The sequence below is a fragment of the Carcharodon carcharias genome, chromosome 16 (genome assembly GCF_017639515.1).
Source record: "Carcharodon carcharias isolate sCarCar2 chromosome 16, sCarCar2.pri, whole genome shotgun sequence".
Classification (NCBI taxonomy): Eukaryota; Metazoa; Chordata; class Chondrichthyes; order Lamniformes; family Lamnidae; genus Carcharodon; species Carcharodon carcharias.
The window spans coordinates 59639804-59665164 of record NC_054482.1 but is presented as its reverse complement, the minus strand read 5'-3'; the positions used below and the strand labels follow the sequence as shown (position 1 = coordinate 59665164).

Sequence of the window (25361 nt, the reverse complement as noted above, 5' to 3'; positions counted from 1 at the left end):
GTTTCTCATCTCTACCCAATCTGATTCTATATCTGGATCTCTAGAACTAAAGTCATCTCTCACTATTGTATCAATGCCATCCTTAATTAACAGAGCTACCCCTCAACCTTTTCCAAACTTTCTTTCCTTCCTAAATGTCATGTATCCTTGAATATTCACCCCAATCTTTGTTATCCTGCAGCTATTTCTCCGTAATGGCTATCAGATCATACATATTTATTTCTGTTTGCGCTCTCAATTCGTCTGTTTTATTATGAATGCTACATGCATTCAGATACAAGGTCTTTAGTTCTGTCTTTTTAATATTTTTATAACCTCAGCCTTATCTGCTGGTGCACTGTTAGGCTTGTAAACTTTGTCCCTTCCTGTCACTATCTGATCATCAATTTCCTTATTCCTACTTTGTTTTCTTGCCTTGTCTTCTCTATTTAATTCATCACATCTTCCCAAACTTGATCCCTCACCCCCACTATTTAGTTTAAAGCCCTCGCCACAACCCTAGTTATACAACAGAACACTCATACCAGCACGGATCAGGTGAAAACTATCCCAACATTATAGCTCCCACTTTCCCCAGTACTAGTGCCAGTGTCCCATGAATCGAAATCCATTTCTCCCACACCAATCTTTGAGCCACACATTTAACTCTCTAATCTAATTTTCTTGATGCCAACTTGCTCATGGCTCAGGTAGTAATCCAGAGATTATTACCTTTGAGCTTCTACTTTTAATTAAGCCCCAACTTGCTCATATTCCCCCAGCAGAATATCTTCTTTAGTCCTACCTATTTCATTGGTACCTACGTGGATAACAACCAATGGATCCTCCCCTCCCACTGCAAGTTCCTCTCCAGTCCAGAGCTGATGTCCTGAACCCTGGCACTGGGCAGGTAACATGGCTGTCTAGAATCCTGCTCTTGGCTGTATCTATTCTCTGACTATACTGTCCCTACTGCTACTACTACATTCCTGTTAATTCCCCCCACTTGGATGGCTTCCTGTACTATGGTGCCATGGTCAATTTGCTTGTTCTTCTTGCACACAGCTTTCATTCATACAGGTTATAAGAACCTCAAACCTATTCGACAATCTCAAAGGCTGGGGCTGCTTCACTTCAATTTTTGGGTTCCCATATTTGTCTCACTTGCAGTCACACCCTCCTGTCTCTGACCATGGACCAAATCAGAAGAACCTATCCAAAGGGCTGTGACTGCCTCCTGGTTCAAAGAGTGCGGGTAACTTTTCCCCTCGCTGATGCTTTGCAGTGTCTGCAGCTCGGCTTCCAGCTTAATGACTCTGAACTGAAGCTCCTCAAGTCGCAGACACTTACTACAGATGTACTTGCCATGGGTCACACTGGTGTCCAGGAGCTCCCAAATTCTACAGGCACAACACATCATCTGCCGTGCCATCCTTTTTATGTGTTAATTAATTTATTTTTCATAGTTTATAATTAATAATCACTGCTACTCCCAATAACCTTTACTACTGCTAGTAAACTTTACTACAACTAATAAAACCTTACAATTGTTAATAAATTATACGTGTTTTGAAGATAAACAAGCAAAATATTCACAACCAATCACTTATCTGTTTTCTCATGATGTCGCACTTGATCTCTCTTAGAATGTGGCCACTCTGTTTGGAGCCACAGACTGGACTGGATTGGACTGGCCTCCAAGTCCTCTTTTCACCTGCTCTTCTTTGTGCTGCTGACTGCCTCTGGGTCCTCTTTGCCCACTCTCTGTTTCTCTCATTGCTTCAAGAAATGTGGGTGAGGGCAAAGTGGTGGCTTAGCATACTGTTTTTCTACCTCTGAAATTGCTTTTGACTGCAGTCAAGACTCATTGGGTGACTATCTCATTCTGCGGGTTGCAAGTTACCTAAGTGAAATGATTTTGGTTAACCTTAATGGATATAACTCTTTCGAGTACAAACACGTTTCCATCTGTTCCTATTCAGATGAAGTTACATTGTTTCATAGTTTGCCATTGTGAGATTTGAACTCTTGATTGATATTTTGATGATGTAACAGATGTTGTGTAACTCTTTTTTTGAGTACAAACACATTTCCATCTGTTTTTCAGATGAAGTTACATTGTTTCATAGTTTGCCAGTGTGAGATTTGAACTCTTGATCTTGGGGTTACAAGCCCAGTACCATAACCACTTGGCTATTTAGGCCAAGCCCCCTTAATGGATATAGATTCAGAACACAAAACTGCTCATAGTTTGACATTAATTGGAAATATCAAGGACAGCTGCAAATGCTACACTGATGCCATAAGAAATACTTCTCTTACTAATTTGCTGTGTATTGTAGTCTAAACTGAGCACCACGTCAAATATTTTCTATGTCCACACAGTCACTTGATTTCCCTCCTTTTCATCACTTACATTCTTTCCTTTGTGGCAATGTAATCAGAGATGGGATGATCTTTCCAGGTATATGGATGGTACCCAGCTCTACCTGTCACCTCTTCTATTGATCGATTGACTGTGCTTTCTTCAATAGCATATCTGATATTGAGCTAATACGTGCATGAGCCAATGCTTTCTCTAACTTAATGTAGACAAAACTAAACTAATTCTGTTTAACTTCAACGGACACTTTACATGCATCCCCCCCACCCCAAGCCCCAGCCTTGACCAGTTGCCATCTCCAGCTCATTGTTCAAGTATGCCTTTGAACTTTGATGCCTTCCCCACATTCTAATCTAATTGAGACTGATCAGAGTGCTACAAATAGCTCAGTTTTGCCCTTACCTCTTCCCCTTTGCTGCCTAAATACTAATCCACCTTCTTTTCACTCCACAGCTGGATTTCTGCACTGCTTGTTTTGGTGCACCATTGAGAAACTTAAATTCACTCACAGTTTGTTTTTATTCATTCATGGGATGTGGGCTTCGCTGGCCAGGCCAGCATTTATTGCCCATCCCTAGTTGCCCTTGAGAAGGTGGTGTTGAGCTGCCTTCTTGAGCCTCTGCAGTCCATGTGGTGTAAGTACATCCACAGTGCTGTTAGAAAGGGCATTCCAGGATTCTGACCCAGCAACAGTGAACGAATGGAGATATATTTCCAAGTCAGGATGGTGAGTGTCTTGGAGGGGAACTTCCAGGTGGTGGTGTTCCCATGTGTCTGCTACCCTTGTCCTTCTGGATGGTTGTGGTTGTCGGTTTTGAAGGTGCTGTCTAAGCAGCCTTGCTGAGTTCCTGCAATGCATCTTCTAGATGATGCATACTGCTGCTACTGTATGGTGGTTGTGTAGGGAGTTAATATTTGTGGGTGGGGTGTCAATCAAACAGGTTGCAATGTCCCAGATGGTGTCAAGCTTCTTGAGCGTTGTTGGAGCTGCACTTATCCAGCAAGTGGAGACTATTCCATCACACTCCTGACTTGGGCCTTGTAGATGGACAGGTTTTGGGGAGTCAGGAGTTGAGTTACTTGCTGCAGGATTCCTAGCCTCTGACTGCTCTTGTAGCCACGATATTTATATGGCTAGTTCAGTTTAGTTTCTGCTCAATGGCAATCCCCAGTATGTCGATAGTGGGGGAATTCAGTGATGGTAAGGCCATTGAATGTCAAGGGGTGACAGTTAGATTCTCTCTTGTTGGAGATGGTCATTACCTGACACTTGTGTGGTGTGAATGTTATTTGCCACTTGTCAGCCCAAGCCTGGATATTGTCCAGGTCTTGCTGTATTTGGACATGGACTGCTTCAGTATTTGAGGAGTTGCAAATGGTGCTGAACATTATGCAATCATCAGTGAACATCCCTACTTTTGACCTTATGATGGAAGGGAGGTCATTGATGAAGCGGCTGAAGATGGTTGGGCCAAGGACACTACCCTGAGGAACTCCTGCAGTGATGTCCTGGAACTGATATGGTTGACCTCCAACAACCACAGTCATCTTCCTTTGTGCTAGGTATGACTCCAACCAGCAGAGAGTTTTCCCTTGATTTCCATTGACTCTAGTTTTGCTAGAGCTCCTTGATACCACACACAGTCAAATGCTGCCTTGATGTCAAGGGCAATCTCTCTCGCCTCACCTCTGGAGTTCAGCTCTTTTGTCCATGTTTGAATGAAGACTGTAATGAGATCAGGAACTGAGTGGTCTTGGCGGAACCCAAACTGAGCGCCAGTGAGCAGGTTATTGGTAAGCAAGTGCCACTTGATAGCACTGTTGATGACCCTTTCCATCACTTTACTGATGATCGAGAGTAGACTGATGGGGCGGTAATTGGCCATGTTGGATTTCCCTGCTTTTTGTGTACATGGCATACCTGAGCAATTTTCCACATTGCAGGGTAGATGCAAGTGTTGTAGCTGAAATGGAACAGCTTGGCTAGGGACACGGCAAGTCTTGGAGCACAAGTCTTAAGCACTATTGCCGGAGTGTTGTCAGGGCTCATAGCTTTTGCAGTGTCCAGTGACTTCAGCTGTTTCTTAATATCATGCGAAGTGAATTGAATTGGCTGAAGACTGGCATCTGTGATGCTGGGGACATCCAAAGGAGGCCGAGATGGATCCACTTGGCATTTCTTGGCCTCATCTTCATCAAACTGCCTACCACAGGTGCATCTGCCAATGACAGTATTGATTGGTGTCACCACCGCATAGTCCTTGTGGAGACGAAGTCCCGTCTTCACATTGAGGATACCCTCTATCATGTTCTGTGGCACTACCGCCATGCTAAATGGAATAGAATTCAAATAGATCTAGCAACTGAAGACTGGGCATCCATGAGGCTCTGGGCGACATCAACAGCAGCAGAATTGTACTCAAATACAATCTGTAACCTCATGGCCTGGTTCAGCTGAAGATTGTTGCGAATGCTTCAGCCTTATCTTTTGCACTGACGTGCTGGGCTCCTCCATCGTTGAGGATGGGAACATTTGTGGAGCCTCCTCCTCCAGTGAGTTGTTTAATTGGCCACTGTCATTCACTACTGGATGTGGCAGGCCTGCAGAGCTTAGATCTGATCTGTTGGGTGTGGGATCGCTTAGCCCTGTCTATCACTTGCTACTTATGCTGTTTGGCATGCAAGTAGTCCTATGTTATAGCTTCATCAGGTTGACATCTCATTTTTAAGTATGCCTGGTGCTGCTCCTGGCATATCCTCCTGCACTCTTTGTTGAACTAGGATTGATCCCCTGGCTTGGTGATAATGGTGGAGTGGGGGATATGCCAGGCCATGAGGTTGCAGATTGTGTTTGAGTATAATTCTGCTGCTGTTGATGTCGCCTAGAGCCTCATGGATGCCCAGTCTTCAGTTGCTAGATCTATTTGAATTCTATCCCATTTAGTATGGCGGTAGTGCCACAGAACATGATAGAGGGTATCCTCGATGTAAAGACGGGACTTTGTCTCCACAAGGACTATGCGGTGGTGACACCTATCAATACTGTTATTGGCAGATGCACCTGTGGTAGGCAGTTTGATGAGGATGAGGCCAAGTATGTTTTTCTCTCTTGTTGGTTCCCTCACCAACACCTGCAACCCAGTCTAGCAGCCATGTCCTTTAGGGCTCGGTCAGTCATGGTGCCAGCGAGCCACTCCTGGTGATGGATTGAAGTCCCCTATCCAGATTGCATTATGTGCTCTTGCTCAGTGCTTCTTCCAAGTGGTGTTCAACATGGAGGAGTAATGATTCATCAGCTAAGGAGGCGCTGGTATGTGGTAATCAGCAGGAGGTTTCCCTGCCCATGTTTGCCCTGATGCCATGAGACTCATGGGGTCCGGAGTCCATGTTGATTACTCCCAGGGCAACTCCCTTCTGACTGTATACCATTGTGCTGCCACCTCTGCTGGGCCTGTCCAGCTGGTGGGACAGGACATACCCAGGGATAGTGATGGTGGTGTCTGGGACATTATCTGTAAGGTATGATTCCATCAGGATGACTATGTCAGGCTATTGCTTGACTAGCCTGTGAGACAGCTCTCCCAATTTTGCCACAAGCCCCCAGATGTTAGTAAGGGGGACTTTGCACGGTCGTCAAGGCTGAGTTTGCCGTTGTTGTTTCCGGTGCCTAGGTTGACACTGTGGACCATCTGGTTCCATTCCTTTTAGACTTTTTAGCAAATTGATACAACTTGAGTGGCTTGCTAGGCTATTTGAGAGGACAGTTAAGTCAATCACATTGCTCTGGGTCTGGGGTCACATGTAGGCCAGACCAACTAAGGACGGCATATTTCCTTCCCTAAAGGACATTAGTGAACCAGATGGACTTTTATGTCGATTGACATGTTTCATGGTCATCATTGGAATTTTAAATGAATTCAGATTTCACCATCTGCGTTGTTGGGATTTGAGCCCTGGTCCACAGAGCTTTACCCTGGGTCTCTGGATTACTAGTCCAGAGACACTGCCACCACACCACCCCCTGCCCCAATGCCACAGCCCATGTCTTCAACGACACATAGGCATCATCACTATTGGTCTGGCCAAACTCCCCTAGTTTCTTATATTCTAAAGAATTGATTTTAGGTTATATGACCTCACTTTCAAATTGCTTCACATCTTGGTACCCACCTCCTTACCTGTGTGATCTCCTCCAAACTTACATGCGTGCAAACTCTCTCCATTCTCCAATGTATGGCTGCCACTTCAGCCATTTGTTTCCTCAGAATTTTCATCCGGCTAGCTCTGCACTTCCTTTTAAAAACACCTTGAGGATCTTCTTTCTTCAATCATACTCCTGCCCCAACTTGACCCACTCTTCCCCCTCCCCACTCATTATCAACTGCCCTGTAAAGCCCTCTGAAATATATCCCTGTATGTATTGCGTACTATAGAAATGTGACCTGTTGGAAAACTTGATTGTAGCCTCTGTGAGCAGCAAGAACTGCTATATAAGTAATGCTATTATAAAATCTAATCTAATGTTAATGTCATTGTAATGCTATATAAAATCTATAGTAAGATAGTCCAGCTTTTGCTGGGGGTGGGGCAGTTTCAACAATGTTAGTCATGGTATTTGAGTAATATTTGGTCAGTTATTTTAAAAACTGCAGTGAGTTAAATGTAAGTTTAAATTGCTTAGGCTGGGTGTGTGTATCAAGTTATTAAAGTACTTACTTTTTGACATTTTGCCCTTTCAAACACTGTAGTAAAATATGTTCATAAATATATAATTTAATGAGATTTGTTTTTTGATTTTTGTTCAGTGTACGTTTTGTATTCTATCCTCAGGTTTAGAGAGTTCCCTAATACCTTATGCCATATCCCAACACTGGAAACTATTCTTATCAGTAATAATCAGGTGGGATCAATTGATGCATTCCAACTGATGCAGCTTGACAAATTGACCACATTGGATATGCAGAACAATGACTTAATGCAGGTCCCACCAGAGCTGGGGAGTTGCGTAAACCTAAGGTAAATATTAGTTAGTATTGTAAAATGAACTTTTCTCAAAATAAAAAAAGTATTTTTAAAGATTTAGTTACTTTGTATTGGTCCAGCTAATCTGTTTTAGCATTATTGTTATTTTATGCTGTAAAAAGAAGGAAAATAAAGACCAAGATCATATGATAATTCAACCCCTTGAGCCTGCTCCACCATTCAGTAATATCTTGGCTGATCTGATTGTGGTCTTAAATCCATTTTCCTCCATGCCCCCCAGAGAGTGGTGAGCCTGTGGAATTCACTACCACAGAAGGTAGTTGAGGCCAAAACATTGTATGTTTTCAATGAGTTAGATATAGGCAAAAGGGATCAAAGGATATTGGGAGAAAGCAGGAGCAGGCTATTGAGTTGGATGATCAGCCATGATCATGATGAATGGCGGAGCAGGCTCGAAGGGCCGAATGGCCTATTCCTCCTATTTTCTATGTTTCTATGACCTTTGAATCCCTTGTAGATCAAAAAATTGGTTAATTCAGCTCTGAACGTATTCAATGATCCACTGCTCTCTGGGGAAGAGAATTCCAAAGACTAATGACTCTCTGAGACAAGAAATTCCTCCTCATCTCCATCTTAAATGGGAGACCCCTTACTTTGAAACTGTGCCCCTAATTCTAGATTTCCCCCATAAGGGGAAGCACTCTCTCAGCATCTATCCTGTTAAGCCCCCTCAGAATCTTTTATGTCTCAATAAGATCACTTTTCATTCTTCTAAGCTCCAATGAATATAGACCCAACCTGCTCAACCTTTCCTCATACGACAACCCCCTTCATCCCAGTAATCAGCCAAGTGAACCTTCTCTAAACTGCTTCCAATGCAAGGATATCCTTCCTTAATTAAGGATACTAAAACTTTATACAGAATCCTAGGTGAAATCTCACCAATGCTCTGTACAGTTGTAGCCAGGCTTCCCTACTCTGATATCCTATCCCCCTTGCAATAAAAGCCAACATTTCATTTGCCTTCCTAATAACTTGCTGTACCTGCATTCTAACTTTGTGATTCATGTACAACACCCAAATCTCTCTGTGCCCAACATTCTGCCTTCTCACTCCATTTAAATAATATTCTGCTTAATGTAAATAGCACCTCTCACAATTACAGGATGCACCAAAGCACTTTACAGCCAATGAAATATTTTTGAAATAGTCTGTTGTAATAGTCCATAAGATGTAGGAACAGAAGTAGACTATTTGGCCTTTCGAGCCTGCTCCGCTATTCAATGAGATCATGGCTGATCTGATAATCCTCAGTTCCACTTTCCTGCCTTTTCCCCAAAACCCTTGATTCCCTTACTGATTAAAAATCTGCCGATCTCAGCTTTGAATATACTTAACGACCCGGCCTCTACAGCCCTTTGTGGTAAAGAATTCCACAGATTGACTACACTCTGAGAGAAGCAATTCCTCTTCATCTGTTTTAAATGGGCGCCCCCTTACTCTGAGATTATGCCCTCTGGTCCTAGACTCTTCCACAAAGGGAAACAACCTCTCAGCACCTACCCTATAAAGCTCCCTAAGAATCTTATGGGCAGGATCTTCTAGTCGGTGAGCAGGGGCGGGGCCTGCCTGCCAATGCGTAAAATGACGCGGGATGACGATGGGTGGAACTCCCAACGTCACCCCGCATCATTTCCATTTTCAGGTCGGCGGGGGCTCAGCCGAATCAGCTGTGTGCCCACCGAACAGTCAATGGCCTATTGAGGCCATTGAAAAACTAATTAAGGTCATTAATGGACCTGCCTGTCCAACCTTAAGGTTAATGGGCAGGCGAGGAATCCTGGCGGGCTTCAGAAAAAGCATGAAACCTCATCCATGGGCGGGATGAGGTTTCATGAGGTTATTTAAATTTTTATCTAATCTTTCAATAAAAGTTATGGACAGTGTCACATGAGGGGACATGTAGGGGAAATCATTTGTATTAAAAATTTTAATTCCAAGCCGATCTCCCTGAGGCAGCACTTAGCCTCAGGGAGATCTGTGTGCTCTTTCGTGCACATGCGCAAAAAAGCGCACTCCCAGCTGAGGGAATCCCCAGCACATAGCGCTTCTGAGCGGACTCACGCTGGGCGGGTCTTGATTGGCCCACCCACACAAAATGGCGGTGCGCCCCCGATTGGGGATGCCGATTGGAGGCACACCTCCTCCCCCCCCCCCGTTGTGTCAAGTCGTTGGGCCTGGAAGCAGACACAAAATGCACTTCTGCCCGGGATCGACCCCCAAATGCAATTTCACGCGGGCTGGCCATTTAACGGCCACCCAGTGTGAGACACGTTCTGAGAAAACCTCAGCACTGCCGATGGGGGTGGGAAGAGGGTGGGCACTGACAAAAGAGAGGGTGCAGATGGGAGTTCTGGTGAGCTCCCTGGAGGCAGAGAGCTATTGCAGAGCTGCCTCAGGGAGCTGCAGACCTGTTCAGATCAAATGATTAGAAGAAAATGCACCAAACTGTGTCTATGCAGCACATTCAAGCACTTGACATCAGAGCTCAAAAAACATCAGTCCTCAGATATCTTTATTATATTTCACCCCAGAGATTTCATCTAGCCCTTGGACGAGGTTTCCTTAAAAATGGGCTGCCCACCTGCACATGCGACAAGTGCAAAATCGCACAGGCAACATAAATCGTGGGTAATAGGGTTTTTAATGGCCTTAATTGGCCCTCTAATTGGTGGGCGCAACTCCAACCCCCACGTGCGCATGCCAAACTCAATATTGCTCACATGCGCAATGATGTTGGGACGGGTAGCTGACCTCATTTTGCGCAATTTCGAGTTGGGCATGTGCCTGCCCGATTAACATAAGATTTTGGCCCTGGAGTTGAACTTGAACCCACACCTTCTGACTCGAGACAAGTTCTCCCAACTGAGACACAGCACAATTGATTCTTGGTGCACTTTAAAAAGGTTTAATGTAGTTTTAAAAGACCTAGATGAGCTAAAAAGACAGGGCTATTGAGAAGATAGTTTTAAGAAGAAGAAGAATTGTAATTCAAACTGTTAATGTGGATTTAACCACTTTTATATGGTTTCAGTTGGTTTGCCATGTGACAACATGGTACAAATAAATGCAGCTCTATTGTAATTCACCAGATGCTCCCACTCAACATTTGTTTGCTCAGATAGTATTTCAGTAATTTTTGGGGATTGAATTGCTTACAATTTATTTTAATATATATTTGTTCTTGGATGTGAGTGAAGCTAGCAAGGCTGCAATTTCTGCTCTTCCTTAGTTGCTCTGGAAGGGGTGCTTTCTTTTTGATCATGATGTTAGGTAGGGAAAAAGGGGTGGCAATATATGTGCAAGTCTAGATAGTGTGTGCCTTGCAGTTGATGGTGTTCCCACAACTTTGCTGCTCTTTTCCTTCTCAGTGGTAAAGATGACAGGAAAGAGCTTATGTTGAAGTAATTATGGTGAGTTTCTGTAGTGCATCCTGTAGATAGTATGTGCTGCAGCCACAGTAGACTGATGATGGATCTGCTGGACCTTGATTTCACAACTGGAGTATAAATGAATCAATTCCACAGAAAAATTGCTTAAGTAATTCCACAGATTCATAGTGTGAAATGAAATTTGTTATGCAGTTTAGAAAATATTGTGAGATTTATCTGGTTATATAGTTAATGGTGGTATTTAGGTATGAAATATAATTTTACAAACGTCTACTCTATTTCAAGAATTTAAACCAGCACAGTTATTTTAGAGGGTTGACAGAGTAAATTACTGGTGCAACTGAATTAGCAGTAAAGAATAGATGATGCAAAATACAAATTTTAGTCAGAAGTTAAAAAATCAAATCATGAAAGCATCTTCTTTCACTTGTGCCTGCATTTAAACCTCTACAGATAATAGAATTTATTTGGTAAAATTGTAAAAATCAAAGGAGCAATATTTGGAAGTTTAGCATATGAAATTTAAGTGGCTGTCTATATGATAGCTATGATCAGTCTTATCATATAATGAGAGCATCCAAAGTACACTTTTCAAGATAGGTAATGAGGTATTGGATGAGATTGGAATTCAAATATATATAATTATATATATTTAGGTTTACATCCACATTTCTCCCACCTCTGACTTCTCAATCCCAGTTGCCAGCCTCTGATGAAGTTTGCACTTCTGAACAGGGATGTAAAATTGAGGGTGACAATGAGACTGCTAAGCTATTCTTGTAGGTCTCCTAGCAGCTGTGTAAATATTGAAAGCAGATTTCCTGCTCAACTTCCAGTGTTTGCCTTTCTTAGTTATTTTTCCAATTGGATCTCCTTCTACCAGAATTTTGTCTCTACTCTTCCCTCTCCCTCGAGTTCCATATGTTGTACAACAACACAAAGGACTGTGAGCTGTATATTTTCTAGTTTACAAATGTGCTACTTTCTTAACTTTCATTGTAGAACTCTCCTACTTGAAGGAAACCCATTTCGTAATCCAAGGGCAGCTATTTTGGCCAGAGGAACAACTGCAGTCTTGGAATATCTTAGAAACCGCATTCCTACATAAATCCTATATTCCTACATACATAAGAGGATTACTCTTCTGAAGACATGGAAACTGTTTACAGCTTAAATCAGGACAAAGCATTTCGGAGGCTTTGGAAGGAAACTTAGTTTGTGCCATTAAATTAAAATAATTCTGTGTTTTCTAGACTACTTCTATGTTTACAAATTTAAAGCTGACTTAATTGCCTGATTTCAGTGCGGGTAAATATAATGTACATGATTTAATTAAATAAGAAATTATTATCTGGGCATTAACTTTCATTGGACATGGTAAAGGCCCTCAACACTTTTACACTGCTTGCCAAAATGGTAAACGTACTTTACTGCAGCATGATTGATCCTTTTAATGTAGCACATAACTAAATGGTTTATGCCTGAACTGAACTATTAACTGAACTTTTTTCTGAAACTATTCTTCTAATGCTTCTAATTATGCTTCTAATTTTTTTGTACATTGAACTCTTGGGAGTGTATTAAGTCACAATCTTGCACAAATCTGTGGCTGATGCTTACCAGTTTTGTTCTTCTAAATATTTGTGTGATTCAGAATTTTTTCCTGTATCCTGCCAGTTTCTACTTTACATTATTGTTTCAATCCACAGTATAATGCCTTACTAGGTCTACCTTGGGTAGTTATTCCTTGAAATATGTAAACACTCTATGTTAATAAAGGATTTGAGCTGGTGTGTTTGATAATTGGAAAATCATTAGGGACTGTTGATTTATTCCGTTAGACCACTTGTGACGTGTGCAAAAATGTTCCAGTCACTGGTGCTCTGGGCTTCTCCGTGAACACATTCCAGTTTTAACTTTTGAAATAAATGATCAGATATGACTAGTTCTATATTGCAGTTTGTTTTGTACTGAATCTGGCTGTACTTGTCAGTTTCCCAATGGCTAACGGTATTGTTATCATCCCTAAGGCATATAGACCAAGAACGCTCAGGTCTATGTTAAATTAGGTGATCTGAGCAAGGATGGCAATTGAGATGCAATAATTGGTTGCACTGCCTCAGTTTAGGAAAATCAGGCTTTCTGCTTCTGATTACTATTCAAGTAAGTCTCACTAGAACTGCATATAGGTGTGTGAATATAAGGTAAGGATAGAACTGAGCTTACCTGTGATGCCTGGCCTTACATGTAAATACTAGAGGGAGGTCTACACCCAATAAAGGAATCAATGGGTGGAATCATACAGCCTTTAAATATTTTCTGAGGTTGGGACCAAAAACAGATCCCAACTCCGCTGGTGTTGCTAGCTGCCCTCCTGTGCAGTCTTAACAGAGGCGGCCAACTAAGAAGCCTCAAGATAGTTGGAAGCGCCCTCTGAAGACTTTTGAAATGTTGCAAATTATTTGTGGCCACAACAGCCAGGCTGTCATTGTAGAGAGATACTCACACCACAGGATGGCCTGTGGCCACAGCTCTCACCCTGTTGCAAAAGTGTCTGTGGTGGAGGGAGATAAACAAAAAAGGCTTTGCTGTCCCTATGGCCTGCCACTGGGAGGCTGCCACCAGGGAGCTGCTGGGCATTGCGCACAGCGTGAGGCACATCCATTGTCATTAAGATCCTAGAGGAGTCCCCAGGTGGCCAGTTAATTTGCTGATAGCTGTGTAGCCACTTCTATTGATCCCTATGACTGGCAAAGGCAGAAATCCAACACTCCATTTTCAAAATGTCCCCCAAGTGCCCACTAGCTACTAAATCCGCCTCTATGTGACTGATTAGGTTCCGTTCTATTTCTTCAGGGGAGAAAAGATTGAAAGGAGAAAATGTTCTAATTTTGAAATGTAGACTTACAGGGAGATTAACTAATAGGAAAGTTTGAATAAAGAAAAATAATCTTATTTTTACATTTGCTATAAAATATTCCATTGTAAACCTTGAAGGAATAGCTGTTGTTTTTCACTACAAAATTCAGTATTTTTCTACTAAAGCTACTTAACTTCAGGCTTAAAAGTTTAGTCCCCAGCCTGGGTTTAGTAAATCAGGGAAGTAGATGTTATGCCTCCCATGGGAGATGGCTGCCAAGGCCCACTAGTACATATTCTAGCAAGAGTTGCAAACATAGAACTTTTGTTTTTATGAAAAGTTATGATTTGACAATGAACAAAAATCACTATTGGCTGCTCCAGAAAAACAACTCATTAACACAGTTTTATATTTTGACAATAGCATTAATACATTAAGAATTAATTAATTCAACCTAAAAATTGGGAGTTAAAAAACTATGAAATTCAGTAATGAGACTTACGCAACACAGCGTTGGCATGATAAATCCATTTAGCAAGAGATATTTACAAGTGTGTGACAATTTAAATTAACATTTGTTCATTAAAGAGACTTCATACATTATTCAAACACTTTTTTTTAATACAGAAAAAATCCCAGAATTTCAAAGCCGAAAAATAGCTCTGTTATACTTTGCACCCACATTGAATGAGAGTGGCTTGGTTTCTTTTAATCTCTGGTAAAATTTCTCCAAATATATACATACAGAATCTGCAAAATGCATTCTGAACACAATATACACTGTACCAATAAAATAGTGTCAATACATAAATAAAATTGGAAGGATTAGACTTGCATGTGCATTTCAACAAACAAGTTTGTCAACTTCACTATAGTCTGTGAAACTAAAAACTGTAAAATCTTGTAAAGTTTTTTTTTCTTTTTTGCACATAAAGCAGCTTTCAAGTCCAATAAAATATTTTTGACTGCAGAAGCAGATGTTTACATTCACAATCTAAATGATTAAAATTTATTTAAATGTCATTAATATTTATTTACAAAATACTGCAGTTAGAGACTAAATTTTACTTTTTTTTCTCAGTTATGAATTTTGACACATACAAAAGAGTGACAGTTTTTCTTGTACATCAACAAAGCTGCAATTACATAAGGGTTCACTTTTACAATGCAACCTGTTCTGTAATATCTAAACCAGTGGTACTCATGATGTGGCCCATGGGTCATTTGCCTCCTATCTGTCTTCCCTGTAACCATGATGCTCAACAGATGTGCTGCCTCATGCACTTTAAGAGTTCCATTCATCACCTGCCCACCTATGGGATGTTGACAAGCTACAATTCAGTACTGCTCCCTTTCCTTACCTTTTCACTCTCCATCAAGAAACTGCCATTTGCAGGCAGTTTTACCACAGCTTCCAAACAGCAAGTAAAACAAAAAAACTACTTCTATGAATTGATCCAGTATTTTTTCCACACTTCTTGTGTCACCCTTCAATGACCATTTGTGACATGACTGACAAGAGAGTCACAGGCACAGATCATGCCCCACTATTCTGCAACATTACACAAAACAGCCTCTAAGCAAGATATTGGTTGGAATTTTAATTTTCAGCTAGAAGTTGATGATTAACAACTGGAGTATTAAAACAGAAAGAATTCTATAATTAGAGCAAAATAGGAAAGTGAAATAATGAAGGACACTGTTGGTCTGTCACAGAGCACTGAACAACAGAAGTAATTGAGATGCTTCAAGTCATACTTCTGTTTCAGCACACCTTGAAAAGCAAAAAAAAATGTAGTTTGAGCCAATTAATTATGATTATTTTGAGAACATCATATTTTGGGAAACTTTGAAAAATAATTACGTTTTAGTATAATTTTAACCTTAAGTGCATTGTGGCAACACAGGTTGTTATATTGCTGATGTAATTTTTTTTGTTGGTTATGCATAAGCAAGTGTATGTGCAGCGAATTGTCATAAGGGCAATAACTTGTATTGACTATTGATGTACAGTTACATGCAGTTACAGTAGTAGACTTAAAATCGAGGTAGTAGACTTAAGCCCATTATATCTTCATTAGGGTGAAAATTAGCAAAAGCAATAAAAAAGATGTTCCAATATGAATTAATCACCACTGCAGTAATGATAGAAATCTGGAGCTGCAGGAGCCTCACACATTGAGGGCAATATTGCACACTAGGTTTGGTCTATGGAAAAACTAATCATTACTGCACTTAATTCTTAACCATAGGGATTGATTTATTTTCATTCTTTAACAAACAAATTTTAACCATCACAACACCAGCATACCACCCTCCAATTTTCTTATTTGTCCAGACACACTCAGGTTACAAGTCTTCTGGCACATTAATAAATTACCCAGTTGCCAAAATGAAGAATGGGAGCAAGAATAAAGAAAATGGGAATATAAAATATTTAAATCTTAAAAAGAAAGACTTACAATTTACATAGCACTTTTCATGTCCCTAGGATGTCCAAAAACACTTTACAGCCAATGAAGGTCACTGTTGCAATGTAGGATAAATGGCAACCGAGCAAGCTTCCACATACAGCTATGTAATAATGACAAGGTACTGTGTTTTAGTGATGTTGTTTGAGGAATAAATATTGACCAGGACACTGGGGATAACTCCCCCACTCTTCTTAAGAGCAGTGCCATCTTTTATGTCCACCTCAAAGGGCAGACAGGGCCTCAGTTTAACCTCATCAGGAAGACAACGCCTTCGACAGAGTAGCATTGAGGACTGAACTGGCTTGTCAGCCTGGCTTTGTGCTCAAGTTGCTGGAGTCATAGACTGAGGAGGCAAGATTGCTACTAACTGAGCCATAGTGCCAGTCAAATCTTATAGGATAGGAATGGTTATGGTAGGTTTAATAAATAGTTACTCATCAGTTTTAAAAGGATAAAGTGAGGACAGATAGGGAATGTGGGACAACGGTGACAACAAGGCAAAAATATAAATGTTTTAGTTGAATTGTGTGTGTTGTATAAAAGTAATTGATGTTTGAATATCTTTATTACCATAATATTAGTGTTCATTTCAATGTCTCAATATGTAAGCTGAAAATTTGCGAAACCAGTTGCCCATGGCAATGAGAGCTGCTGAAAGGGTCAATTTTGAATACTTGTTTTGCAACATATTTTGCATATTCTAACTGACTATACGCATTGCATATTCATTTTAATGGATTATAAATTAAATGATTTACATTAGGAATACTTGATAGATACACTGTAAATAAACTTGCCCAGTTTTCTATCACTAATCCCTTCCTATCCTACTGGAGAAGTTGTTTTAAAATGTTTATTTCTCTTTTTTTACAAAATTGCACACTTGTTATTAAATCTCAAGTACTGCAGTATAAATGGGCACTTGTCAAAAAAATCTAATTAGAGTTTCAATTGTGTATTGAGCTGTTAAGCTCTGTGAAATGTGTTTACCATCTAAGTTTAATCCCTTTGAGCACTGACACAGCTAAGTCATCTGCTGGAATCAGAACATTATTTATATAATTAAATACAGCAGAAATAAGGAGAGACATAATATCAAAATCATATTTTCCAAAAGTTTTTAAAAATCAAAACACCCAGGTTCCTTTTTAATAAAATGAAAAATGGCACTCCAACTCTCAAAGCCAAATGAATTCTCCCATAATTATAAATTTAAGGAATAATCACGACCAGAACATGTTAGCAAAGATATTTTTAAGTAAAATGAAAAAGAATGGATGCAATATTTATAGTAATATGCTTGAAACACAATATGAAACTTACAACTGGCGGCTATGTTAGTTATATGTATCTTTACAAAGCACACTGTCTCTGTCATTGCCTATTCCTGCTTAAAGAGCCCAGAATGATTCCAGTAAGCTCAGTCCGTGGGCTACATTATTTATATATCTGATGACTGTTCATATCCAACTTCATGAAATTAGGCCAACTTGAGGCTTGGCATGGCTCCCTTTCTTCCCTGGACATATACAGATATATTGAAGTTCTGGGCTCAGAGCAATCTTTTGCTTATGTTACATTTATAGTGAAAATCCACAGAAGGTACATTTTCAGTTCTGGTGCTGGACTGTGCATCTGTTGATATGTGAATACAAGGAAAGGAGAAGATAGAGGTATACTTTCACTTATACTACTGTATACACCTTTGTGCATGGTGGGCCTTCACAAGTTATGGTGCAAAGTTTGATCTTTGTGGTACACACATGACTTAAATTCAATCTTTTCTCATAAATGTTAAATGGGAGGAAAGTTTAAAGGGATAAAGTCGTGTCTCCTCATCGACAACATATTACTAAAGATGTTTATACTTTTTACATTTATCAGTTATTTTTGAAAAGGACAATGGGATAGAAATTAACAGAAATTCCATTTCCCTCTGTCCTGACTTCCCTTCTGCTGTAGATATTTTGTATAAAGGAAGGCAACAGAAAAGCCAGGAGGATGCTTTTTGCCTTGTTTTGTAGATGGGTACGGAAGCATCTTAGAATTCCTAAATTATAGTCATTTTTGATTTGTTTTCATGGAACAGATAACATCATTTGTTGAACCCTCCTTCATGTCAAAATTCTTTTAAGATATTAATTGATAAGAAAATAGCTTTAAATTTCTCAGTACACAATTCACTGCATTTGTTGATGTATTTTTGCTTTCTACAAAAAAGAGGCATATACAAGATTGAGGCAGTGTTTAATGGTGGTGCAATATCTAAAGAGCATGTGTGCTTTTGGTGCTCATGTACCTAACAAAAAAACACTCAGAATGAATGATATATATTATAATTATTAATAATAATATTATAATATATAATTAAGTGTTTGCACCAAATGACCTGCCATTTCACAGCCTCTAGCTGACAGGATGTAAAGTCACCACATAAACATCAATCTCATAAATGATAAATTTGTGAAGATAAAATACTAAACATTGTAATACTGGTAGATAAGTATCTTATAATAAGTTTGGCACAAGTGTTGCCATTGGTCCAGCAATTGGCAAAAAATTGGAAAAAAATTGCCTGGCTTTCCTCACAGGAAGCTGTAATGAAGGTTTTAATCTTAAATTAAACATCTTTCTACTGAAAAAAAATCAGTAAAGTTCTAGGTTGGAATCTCACGTTGGATTATCAGATCCACTGTGTTCTGGAAACTCTTAAGAAGTGAGACTGCCTTCTCATGTTCCATGTGTACAAAGTTGTGTCCATTGGCCTACAACAAAGGAAAATACACATATTTATAAAGAATAACTGAAATGAGTACCCAAAATCTATATTGTGTTTTTGGCGATCATGAAAATAAGTGATGTTAACAGCACGAATTAAATGCAACGGAAAGCTCCGCTAATTTTTTTCACTACTATTTGCCCTCACAATTTTAAAGGCATATTCTCCAGTGTGATAGATTGACATTTTCTATACCAATCATTGTTGTGAACTCCTTAAGTGAATTTGCCAATTGGGGATATTTTTGTTGTGTTAGCCCACACTTAGCAGGAGCTGGATAAAAATTCTCCAAACTCATTTCACATAGGCCTCTTACAATTGCTCCATCATTCTGGGGATCATCAGGTCACTGAGGTGAAAACAAAGGAAGTAGCTACAGAGGCTATGGGGAGGTGATGGTGAAGTGGTATTGTCAACAAGACTAGTAATGCAGAAACCCAGGGTAATGCTCTGGGGACATGGGGTTTGAATCCTGCCACAGCAGATGGTGGAATTTGAATTCAATAAAAATTCAGGAATTAAAAATCTAATGATGACCATGAAACCATTGTCAATTGTTGTTGTAAAAACCCATCTGGTTCACTTCATGGAAATTTGTCGTCCTTACTGGGTCTGGCCTATATGTGACTCAAGACCCACAGCTAAATGGTTGACTGTTAATTGCCCTCTGAAATGGCCTAGCAAGCCACTCAGTTGTAACAAACAAAAAAGGAATGAAACCAGATGGACTACCCGGCATCAATCTAAATGACAACAGCAAACTTAGCCCTGTTGACCTGCAAAGTCCTTCTTTTGGATAGTGCTAAAATTGGGAGAGCTGTCACATGGACTGGTCAAGCAACAGCCTGACATAGTCATCCTCACAGAATCATACCTTACAAATAATGTCCCAGACACCACCATCACCATCCTGTCCCACTGGCAAGACAGGCCCAGCAGAGGTGGTGGCACAGTGGTATACAGTCAGAAGGGAGTTGCCCTGGGAGTCCTTAACATCGAATCCGGACCCCATGAAGTCTCTTGGCATCAGGTCAAACATGGGCAAGGAAACCTCCTGCTGATTACCATGTACCGCCCTCCTTCAGCTGATGAATCAGTGCTCCTCCACATTGAACACTGCTTGAAGGAAGCACTGAGGGTGGCAAGGGCGCAGAATGTACTCTGGGTGGGAGACTTCAATGTCCATCATCAAGAATGACTCAGTAGCACCACTACTGATGGAATTGGCTGAATCACAAATAACATAGCTGCTAGACTGGGTCTGCGGCAGGTGGTGAGGGAACCAACAAGAGGGAAAAACATACTTGACCTCATCCACACCAACCTGCCTGCCGCAGATGCATCTGTCCCTGACAGTTTCAGTAGGAGTGACCACCGCACAGTCGGTGTGGAGACAAAGTCCCGCCTTCACACTAAGGATACCCTCCATCATGTTGTGTGGCACTACCACCATGCTAAATGGGATAGATTGCGAACAGATCTAGCAACTCAAGACTGGGCATCCATGAGGCGCTATAGGCCATCAACAGCAGCAGAATTGCACACGAACACAATCTGTAACCTCATAGCCTGACATATCTCCCACTCTACCATTACCAACATTCCAGGGGATAAACCCTGGTTCAATGAAGAGTTCAGAAGAGCATGCCAGGAGCAGCACCAGGTATACCTAAAAATGAGATGTCAACCTGGTGAAGCTATAACACAGGACTACTTGCGTGCCAAACGGCATAAGCAGCAAGTGATAGACAGGGCTAACCGATTCCACAACCAATGGATCAGATCTAAGCTCTGCTGTCCTGCCACATCCAGTCGTGAATCATGGTGGACAGTTAAACAACTCACTGAAGAAGGAGGCTGCACAAATATCCCCATCCTCAATGATGGAGGAGCCCAGCACATCAGTGCAAAAGATAAGGCTGAAGCATTTGCTACAATCTTCAACCAGAAGTGCCGAGTGGATGATCTATCTTGGCCTCCTCTGGAGGCCCCCAGCGTCACATGCCGGTTTTCAGCCAGACTTCAGTGAATTGTCAATTCGCTCCAAGTGATATCAAGAAACGGCTGAAGGCACTGTATACTATAAAGGCTATGGGCCCTGACAATATTCTGGCAACAGTACTGAAGACTTGTGCTCCAGAACTTGCCGTGTCCCTAGCCAAGCTGTTCCAGTACAGCTACAACACTGGCATCTACCCGGCATTGTGGAAAATTGCCCAGGTATGTCCTATACACAAAAAGCAGGACAAATCCAACCCGGCCAATTACCGCCCCATCAATCTACTCTCCATCATCTGTAAAGTGATGGAAGGGGTCATCAACAGTGCTATCAAGCAGCACTTGCTTAGTAATAACCTACTCACTGGCGCTCAGTTTGGATTACGCCAAGGCCATTCAGCTCCTGGCCTCATTACAGCCTTGGTTCAAACATGAAGACAGAGAGTTGGGATAAGGGGGGCATTTTCAGGATGGCAACTTGTAACCAGTGGAGTGTCACAGGGATCAGTGCTGGGGCCTCAATTATTTACAATATGACTTAGATGAGGGAAGTGAATGTGCTATTGCAAAATTTGCGGATGATACAAAAATAGGTGGGAAGGCAAGTGCTGAGGATGACACAAGGGACGGAACTTTCTCGTCAGTGTGTGGGGGTGAGGCCCGCATGCCGATGCGTAAAATGATGCGCGGTGATATCAGGCATGTGTCCTGACGTCACCGCACGTCATTCCGATCTTCCGTTCAGCAGGTGCACCCGAGTCGGCTGCGCGCCTGCCGAACCGTCAAAGGCCTGTTAAGGCCATTAATAAACTAATTACCAAATTGACAGGGCTGCCCGTCCAACCTTAAGGTCGGCGGGCAGGCGAAGAGCCCAAGCGGCCTTCGCATTTTTCATGAAACCTCATCCATGGGCAGAATGAAGTTTCATGAAGGGTTTTTAAATTAATAAATATTTTTCGAACATTTCATAAACATGTCCCAGCTCGTGTGATGCTGTCACATGATAGGACATGTGTAAATGATTTTTTATCTTCTTTGTTAAGAATTCTTATTATGAAATTAATCTCCCTGAGGCAGCACATGTACGAAAGAGCCCAGGCCCCAACTCTCCCTCCTCCCCCGGCCTGCACAGGCAGCGCTACCAGGTTCGCGTCATGCTGGGCTGGCCTTAATTGGCCTGCCGACATAAAATGGCGGCGTGCAGCTGATTGCAGGCGGCGATCAGCTCCGTACCCACCTGCACTCGCTTCCAACCAACCTACCCGATGGGGAGAAAATTCTCCCCAAGGAGCCTACAGAGGGATATAGACAGGTTAAGTGAGTAGGCAAAAAAGTGGCAGATGGAATATAACATGGGAATGTGTGAGGTTATGCACTTTGGCAGGAAGAATAGAGAAACTGAATATTATTTAAATGGAGAAAGACTGCAGAAAGCTGCAGCACAGAGGGATTTGGGAGTCCTTTGGGATTTGGGGAATCCCAAAAAATTAACATATCAGTTTAACAGGTAATAGGGAAGGCAAATGGAATGTTGGCCTTTATTTCAAAGGGAATGGAGTATAAAAATAGGGAAGTCTCACTAAAATTATACAAGGCACTAGTTAGACCACACTTAGAATACTGTAAACAATTTTGTCCCCTTACCTAAGAAAAGATATACTGGCATTGGAGGCAATCCAGAGAAGGTTCACTAGGACCAGAGGGCATAATCTCAGAGTAAGGGTGTGCTCATTTAAAACAGCGATGGAGAGGAATTTCTTCTCTCAGAAGGTAGTCAATCAGTGGAATTCTTTACTGCAGAGGGCTGTAGAAGCTGGGTTGTTGAGTATATTCAAGGCGGAGACAGACAGATTTTTAATCAGTAAGGGAATCAAAGGTTATGGGGAAAAGGCAGGAAAGTGGAGTTGAGGATTATCAGATCAGCCATGATCTCATTGAATGGCAGAGCAGACTCGATGGGCCGAAGGGCCTGCTTCTGCTCCTACATCTTATGGTCACTCTGTCCTCATGTAAGGTACATATAATCTTTGATTTTTACATATAATTTTCATACGTTTGTATGCCAAAGGAAGATTGAGAAATGAGAATATCATAAATGTGTACCTCCCCAAATACAGATGTTTTCTTATATATTTACAGTGACTCTGCTCTTAAATTCATTTGGATGATATAGGCATTACTGGCAAAGCGTGGCATTTATTTGCCGCCTCTAATTGCCTTTAAGAAGGTGGTGGTGATCCACCTTCTCGAACCGCTTCAGTCAATGGGCAGGATTTTTAGGTTGGCGTGTGGGTGCTATCAGTGGGCCCGGGAGCGGCCGGGGAACGGATTGTCGCCCGTGATCAGCCCCCGACCGCGATTTCAAGCTGACTGGCCAATTAACATCCAACCAGCGTGGAGTGCATGCTGAAATGCTCAGCACTGCTGGGGTGGGGGCAGGAGGAGGGCAGGCACTGACATAAGCATGGGCACGGACAAGCACTGAATGAACACTCCATGAAGGCAGAGAGCTGCAACGGGGCGCAAAAGAATTTAAAACCAATAAATAAAGATATTAAGATCCGGAAAAATACATCCACATATCAAAATCAGTCACCTGAACATATACATGTTGAAAATTCTGTCCATACATTTTTATTTTTTTAAAGTTAATAAAGTTAATCCCGCCCCTTGGATGAGGTTTCATCAAAAATGCAAGGTCATCCTGGCAGATTCGTGCATCTGCCTACCGTATGGTTGGACGGACCATGGAAAATTGGGGCCAATTACAAATTTAATTAGTTTAATTGCACTCTTAATTGTTGGCAGGCGGGCTTCCAACTTTTGCGCACACTTGCCGACCGAAATATCGCACAGGTGTGAGATGTCGGGACACTTGCCCATCGTCATCACGTGCTATTTTACACTCAAGCAGGTCAGGCACGCACCCAAATGCAGCCCTAAAAATTCTGTCCTATGTCTTGAAGATACTCCTATAATGCTGTTAGGTGGTGAGTTTCAGTATTTTAAACTGACAACTGAAAGAATGGAGATACAAGTTGGGATGGTGGTGGTGTTCTCATGCACCTGCTATCCTTGTCCTTCTAGGTGATGGATTCCAATGTCCTGGGTCTGAGATGATTAGTTTCCCAACAACCTTTGTGCTAAATCTGTCTCCAACCAGGGAGAGTTTTCCCTGGATACCTATTGATTTAGATTTGATTAGGCACCTTGGTGCCTTACTTGGGCATCACTGGCAAGGCCAGCATTTGTTGCCCATCCCTAATTGCCCTTGAACTGAGTGGCTTGCTAGGCCATTTAAGAGGGCAGTTAACAGTCATCCACATCGTGTGGGTCTGGAGTTACATATAGGGTAGGCCAGGTAAGGATTTTAGATGTCCAGATGGAAATTGACAATGTTTTCAAAGTCATCATTACTGAGGCTAGCTTTATAATTGCAGAATTATTAATTGAATTTAAATTTCATCAGCTGTTACATAGGATTTGAACCTATGTGCCTAGAGCTTTAGCCTGGCCCTTTGGATTACTCGTCCACTGACATAACCACTTTGCTACTGTCTGCCCCAAAGTGCTGCCTTGATATCTTGACCAGTCATTCTTGTGTATCTGTCTCCCAGTTCATGTGCCATCCTTAAGAGGGCATTGGCGATCATAGTTGTACTTGGCAAAGTACTGCAGTGGTTTGCAGTTGTCTTGTGCAGGTCCTGGCTGACCAGTGGACTTTCCCAGTCTTAGCTGCCTGCCATGGGTGTATTAGAAGGATTGGCAGGTTGATAACCAACCGGTTTGGCCATATAATGAATGCAACTTCCAATGGTCATCAAGTCCTGGGGTGGGACTTGAACCAGAGCTTCTGTCTTAGAGATAGAGATGCTCCCACTGCTCCACAAGACTATCCCCACTCTTATGTAATCACTGGTATTCAACTTGGGTCCATGTTTGGACCAAGGCTATAATGCTGAAGTTGAGCAGACCTGGTGAAACGCAAATTGAGCACTTTATTGGTGACTAAGTACCACTTGTAACACTATTGACTACTATTTCCATCACTTTGCTCAATCTGCATCCAGCTCCTATAGGATGAATTTAACTTTGTAAAGTGGACTCATGAATTTAAAGGAAAGACTTGCATTCATTTAGTACTTATCATGTCTCTGAGAAATACGTCAAATCTTACTGCATATTTTGAATTACAGACAGTTGCAAAGTAAATGAAGCAGATATTTTACAGACAAGATCCCACAAACAGTAATGATATAAATCTGCATTTAATCTAAAAAAATTTTCTGGTGCTGTTAAAGGAAGAAATATTGATCGGGAGACTAAAAAAGACACCCTATTCTTCTTCAGTTAGTATCCACCTGAACCTTCAGAAGAGATAGTTGAGACCTTAATTTCACAAGAAAGTTCAGGCATTTTAAAGTGCTTTGAAAGCAATTTTTTAACACGTTTT

General features: G+C 41.4%; 2 protein-coding genes across 3 annotated transcripts in view; one reads left to right on the top strand and one right to left on the bottom strand.

Annotated features, from left to right (window-relative positions):
- The window catches only part of lrrc40 (leucine rich repeat containing 40), a 90581-nt gene extending 77993 nt beyond the window's left edge, over positions 1-12588 (top strand). Inside the window, exons 14-15 of the mRNA XM_041208544.1 lie at positions 7193-7378; positions 11800-12588. Coding sequence (XP_041064478.1) covers positions 7193-7378; positions 11800-11905 — 292 coding nt within the window. The 3' untranslated portion in view covers positions 11906-12588. The remainder of the gene's footprint in view (positions 1-7192; positions 7379-11799) is intronic.
- A 6200-nt stretch (positions 12589-18788) lies between these two features.
- The window catches only part of lrrc7 (leucine rich repeat containing 7), a 331680-nt gene continuing 325107 nt past the window's right edge, over positions 18789-25361 (bottom strand). For both annotated transcript variants that reach the window (XM_041208419.1, XM_041208420.1), the window contains one exon: positions 18789-18896. In XM_041208419.1, coding sequence (XP_041064353.1) covers positions 18789-18896 — 108 coding nt within the window. The remainder of the gene's footprint in view (positions 18897-25361) is intronic.